Source organism: Anguilla rostrata, chromosome 12, assembly GCF_018555375.3.
Source record: "Anguilla rostrata isolate EN2019 chromosome 12, ASM1855537v3, whole genome shotgun sequence".
NCBI lineage: Eukaryota > Metazoa > Chordata > Actinopteri > Anguilliformes > Anguillidae > Anguilla > Anguilla rostrata.
In genome coordinates this window covers 8,512,916-8,518,908 of record NC_057944.1, presented here as the reverse complement: position 1 = coordinate 8,518,908, position 5,993 = coordinate 8,512,916, and the positions used below count along the sequence as shown (strand labels likewise).

At 46.9% G+C, this 5,993-nt stretch overlaps 1 protein-coding gene across 10 annotated transcripts in view; it reads right to left on the bottom strand.

Moving 5' to 3' along the window:
* LOC135235753 (kinase suppressor of Ras 1-like) overlaps positions 1-4,941 on the bottom strand; it is a 22,057-nt gene extending 17,116 nt beyond the window's left edge. For 5 of the 10 annotated variants that reach the window (XR_010324433.1, XR_010324432.1, XM_064301548.1 and 2 more), the window contains exon 1: positions 3,455-3,584. Coding sequence is in view for 4 of the 10 variants with exons in the window: in XM_064301548.1 (XP_064157618.1) it covers positions 3,455-3,478 (24 nt within the window). In the remaining 6 variants the exon portion in view is untranslated. Of the gene's footprint in view, positions 1-299; positions 465-2,922; positions 3,210-3,454; positions 3,585-4,434; positions 4,528-4,890 lie in introns of those variants that run through there. The other 5 variants (XM_064301544.1, XM_064301545.1, XM_064301547.1 and 2 more) reach the window with 5 other exon arrangements.
* Between the last annotated feature and the right edge of the window lie 1,052 nt (positions 4,942-5,993).

Sequence of the window (5,993 nt, the reverse complement as noted above, 5' to 3'; positions counted from 1 at the left end):
AGGACGAGAAGTACAGACACACCACAGACAAGAGAGAGCGTGAGAGAGTGAGATAGACTGAGAGAGAGGGAGAGAGACTAAGAAGGGGGAGAGAGACACAGAGACACACACAGTGTGTGTGAGAGTGTGTGTGTGTGTGTGTGTGAGAGAGAGAGAAAGAGAGTGAGTGAGAGACAGACAGACAGAGACTTGTCTCATGAAGACAGACATGCCAAAAGGACAGATAAAACTTTCAGGGTTTTTTTTCCCCCTAAAAAAAACAGAAACAGTACCTCTCTATCTCTCTCTCGACCGCTTACCTACCATGGGGTCTGTGTTCCTCACCAGGACACAGCGTGGCCAGCTGTCTCTCGCTCTCTCACTCTCTCGCTCTCTCAGGCTGAATTCCACAACTGCCGTTTCCCAGCAGGAGTGACGCTGTGAGAGCCTTTCTGTCTGACTGGCCGTCTCACCCCCCCCCTGGCTCCGCCCCCCTCCCTCACCCTCACTGTGGTCCAGCAACCACGGCTGGAGCGGACAAGTACACCAGCTTCCTGCCTGCACGCTCCCTCCCCAGAGCAGGGGGGGGGAGGGGGGGCAGATATTTCCCCAATCTTACTTCCAGGAAGAAGAAAAAACAAAACATATATCCTGTCAGAAGCCAAGAACATCGAGCGCCAAACCAGCAGCAGTGTAGGTATACAAGACCCGCACCAAATATGAATCTGAGAAAGTTTTACTCTTTAGATTCTAGATAAAAATTATATATTTATATTTTTTAAATATAATTTATATTCCTGTATATCCCTGAATATTTTCAATAAAAAAAACGACTTACCAAAAACATATAATTTTATGAAAGAAGAATTTTGTTACGTTGGAGGAAATAGATGTTTCTTTTTAAATAGTCAACAATCTGAAAGAATTTCAGTGTTGCCTGAAGGGTTGAAGTATTTTAAATGAATTATTCTACCCATGTCTGGGATGTATGCTACAGCCCCTGCGTTGCCAGGGGGTCAAGAATAATGGAAGATATGTTCCATTAAGAGACACCCTTCCTTAAAACGACATACAGGGCTCACATACTACCGAGTTATACAGCTGAGCAACACGGGTTCCGTGCCTTGCTCAAGGGTATACTACCACGATATGAAATTAATACAATCAAGGGAAATGAATGACCAAACCAGGTATGTATATTATCTCTGAAATTACGTGAAAGGACGAGAGGTTCCGAGTTCGGGCAGACGCACGCGCGGTTTCATTTCGAGATTCTCAGTGAATCGGTTCGTCCAGGCGGACGATTCTAGCTGCGCTTCTCAAATATCATACAGGGCTCAATGAGGAAAAGTTGCTCGAACGGTATATCCCTTTATTTATAGATCAGTAATATTGCCTCCAGTGTTGTCAGAAAAACGAGAATAGAACGTTCGTTGCGACAAAGTGACACGCACCAAAGCAGAAAACCTATAAATAAGTAAACCGCATTTAGACTCTTTCTAAAAAAAAACATTAAAATAACGCAAGATAATTCTTTCACATATACCAGCATTGCAGAGCCAACCATTAACAAGATAAATGACAGGCAACTGTAATTACAGCGCTGCCAACTGTGACCTAAATTTAGCTTGCTCGCGGTTGGTTTTCGTCACCATCATGTTAAGTCAACATAGGCTACTTCAGGTCACTTTTTGTTTTTTTGGTGTTAACAGACAGCTCTCCGACATTTGCCAAACTCCAGTCTATGCATTTACTTTAGCATCTCTAAAGCAACACCTGTGATACCGATTTAACCTGCGACAAAAGTAAGCCACACGCTGGTCATCAAAAACAATAGCAGAGATACTACACCAAGAAACCACATCCTGGGGTTTGCACAGGCATGCATCATCTTTATTATTAACACACAATCTCATGTACAAACACATGCACACGCACACGCACACACACAGATGTTCTCGCTCATTCCCACACACGAACACACATGTGGACTACACAGTCACATGCACATACACACACCCATGCATACGGATACTGATTTTATGTCATGTGACCCACGTTGTCACATCCCGGTAGCAGGTCATTCTCACTGCGCTGCGTCCCGTGCGTATTGGCCGACACCGCATCCGCTCTTAAAGCAGGTGTAAAGACCGTACTCAAGTGGAAACACCCACAGGTAAAAGCGGGAGGGTTACACAAGGTTCGACAAGCCTGCCGGCCCACAAAAACCACCAGGTTCCATCGCACTTCACTGAAAAGGTCAGCTTTCCAACCTCCATTGGAAAGATGGTGAGTAATGTACAGTCAGCTGACCGGCAACCAATCACACTTAACGAGACGATCAATGCCACTCAACGTTTCACTCACACTGCCCACACAGGTAGCTCTGCTAGTAACACAACGATGCCACGGTTAAGGTTAATGTGTGACCGTGAGCGTTTATGCAAACAGTGTATCAAAGATGATTGGCTGCTTAGACTGAAATCCAGAACTGCATCAGATCTGAAGCCAAATCTTGCTGGTGTCATCTGGTGTTTTTTTTTTTTTTTTCTGGGAGCAAATATGGCGAAATTTCATATTTTACCAGCTTAATTGGTACATGTCAGACAATGCAAGCATTTAATAAAATGTGAAACAAATAAGTGGTAGCATTTAACTCTACTCTACAAGCACTGGGCAAGTCAATTTCACAAAAAAAGTGTTTCTCGATCAAAATCCTGAAAATAAACCAATCACCACAGCATGTACGGAAGCTCCTGACCTCTTTCTGCAGAAACCGTACTACAGCGCATGAGACCAAGAAGAATACGAAACACAAATACCGTCAGAACAACAGTGAATCACACACTTTCAATTCCCACATATTTTATACCACTTTAAAAAAAATGTATAGACAATAATCCACTCGTTTTAAGTGTATCACACAATTGATAGAACACCCACCTCTAGTAGAACACGAAAATGACAAGATTTGAGATTTCCTTTAGCCGAAAGTAATCGTTCGCATCTCTAGCCTAAAATGGACGTTGTGGATCCTGTAAACATCTCCTGTAAATTAAGTTCTGCGAAAAACCACAGAAAGCGACAGCTATCAGTCTATCTGCGGGTCTGAGCGTCGGTGTCAAACTGACTCATCGCCGTTTCTGCTCAGCCTCTCTCTCGCTGCGGGGACAGGAGGTGCGCTGGGAGAGCTTCGGCAGTCATCGCACGTAAACATTTCGCGATTTTTTTTTTTAAAAAGAGCGTAAAGTCGGCGTCTTCCGCGGCGGGACGGGCGCCGTGCTCGGTCCCGCGACCTTCAGCGACCCCAGGGCTTCACGTTCCCGCGCTCACGGTTTCGGCCCCGCGAACCCTCGCAGCCCGCCGCCGCCGACACGCCAAGTACACGGGAGGAGACGCACGTTCAGAAATAAAAAAATGTAAAAATAAACCCAAACAGGGTAGACCTTCCCCCCCCCCCCGCCGCGGGGCTTACCTCAGATCCGTACGAGGACCGCATGCACGGGGGTCCCGCCCAGTTTTCGGGTGTAAACCCTGACGCTGTGTTTACCCAGCCGTACCCAGAGCGAGGGGGGGGCTTTATTTCACCCGGGTCCCGGTCCGTTACACCCCCCACTCTGCCCCCCCCCTCCCCCACCCGCCCCTCTTACAGGCTCTCTGACTTGGTCTCACCCCCTCTGTCTCAGCGTCTCCCGCCAGCTATGCCGCAGGCTATTTTATTTTCGTTATAATGCATGTATGGCGAACATACATGAGCTTCGCCACAACGCAATGATTCTACAATAGCATAACAAAACGACTGCCCCAAAAAGTGATCACTGTACTCTGGCCCTTTCACTCTCTCACCCTTCCACTCAAGTCACTACTTCTCACTCTCTGTGTCTCCACTACTCTCTGTCTGGTTCACCACTGTCGCCTCTCTGTCTCTCTCTCTCTCTGGTCAGTTTGCGCAGGTCATGGCTGTGCGTTGGTTCTGCGTATAGCTCTGTTTGTACTCAAGCCTCTCCACAGAGCAAAAATAGAGTGATGAGAGGGGGAGGGAGAGAGAGAGGGAGGGAGGGAGGGAGGGAGGGAGGGAGAGAGACAGCAGCTGACTCTGCACATTCTGTGGATTAGGAGCACAGTGTCAGGAATGTGGTTGGAGGGTCTCTCTCCCAAACAGCAGCACTCCCCCCTCACACGCATGCACAGTCACACACTCACACCAGACCTGGGTTAAATACTTATTTGTTTTGGATTCAAATACTTTTCTGTGCTCTATTGATCTTGCCTGTTGTAATCAAGCCTGCCAATATGACCAGAAGGCGAAGTTTGCACTTTTTGAGAGTATTTCATTCGTTCCAATACACCAGACAAGATCAGTAAAGCGTAGAAAAGTATATATTTGACCCAGGTGTGACTCACGCGCATACATACACACTCACACACATACACGCTCACACACACACGCGGTACCTGTATGAGCTCAGAGCGCAGGTTGATGGTGCACACACGCACACACACACACACACGGTACCTGTATGAGCTCAGAGCGCAGGTTGATGGTGCACACACAACACACACACACACACGGTACCTGAGAGCTCAGAACCAGGTTGATGTGCACCACACACACACACACACACACACGTACCTGATGAGCCAGAACGCAGGTTGATGGTGCACACACACACACACCACACCAGACCACGTAGTCACACGCTAAAACTGTATTGAGCTCAGAGCGCAGGTTGATGGTGCACACACACACACACACACACACACACACACACACACACGGTACCTGTATGAGCTCAGAGCGCAGGTTGATGGTGCACACACACACACACACACACACACACACACACACACGGTACCTGTATGAGCTCAGAGCGCAGGTTGATGGTGCACACACACACACACACACGGTACCTGTATGAGCTCAGAGCGCAGGTTGATGGTGCACAGCCAGTCGACACAGCGCGGGTCACAACTACCACACACGGTCCTGTGGTCTCGCGCGTTGCATGGCCACCCTCCATTACACCCACTCACACATGTACTGTCACCAGCTCAACCTGCAGTGGGGCCACACACACACACCACAGCGGTACCTGTAACTCAGAAGAGAAAGTGTGGTGCCCACTAAAACAAATGTATTAAACTAGCTTTGACAAAAACAACTAAAGAAATGAAAAATATGGGATGCTCTTCAACAGCACTTCAGCAGTTGGGGAGAGTTCTCTCCCAAAATTTCTGAAAACAAATCATTTAAATTTGGGTTTTCTATTGAGCTTCAGAAAACATACATCTTTTAAAATCACTGTTTTCTTTGCAGAAATGATATGGTTTTCAACCTTTATTCAGCAGGAGGCCTTCCTTCTACAAATGATTTGGCATTGGCAAAAAAAACCAATCGTAAATCCTGATACTTAAAGTTACTTTGGCACCGTGACAATCGAGGCCCTTCCAGACACTGCCTTAGAAGCCGATCCCAAAATCACGACAGCGACAATCAGACGACCCCACGGCCACAAAGGCACACACAGCAACAGAAAAGGCCAGATTTGTTCAAAACTAACTGACTGCCACACACAACACAACCTGGATAGTTTGGAATGTTTTTATCTAGTTGTTATCTAGCTCTTACAAACTTTGCAAGTATGGACTTACAAATACGGTATTGAATTGTGTTTTATTTATTATTTCAAAACAGTTTGCCATGTTAATTTCAACAATCGCTAAACTCACCAAACTTCAACATTAGGGACTGATCTTGCCTGGCAACACAAATAAATAAATGAATAAATGAATTAATAAATTAATTTTTGGATGCACTTTGCGGATCTCGCTCTCCTTCTTTTGTACGATTTCTTCCCCTCTGTTTTTTTCCCCAGTTTGGCGCCATGGCCGTGCTGACGCTGCAGGGCCCAGTGCAGCCCTGTCAGTGCAGCACGCGCAGGCCTTCCTGCTCTCCTGTGAAGCAGGCACTTCCCGCCACACCGCGGTCTGCGTGTCGGGGGTCTCGGGCATGA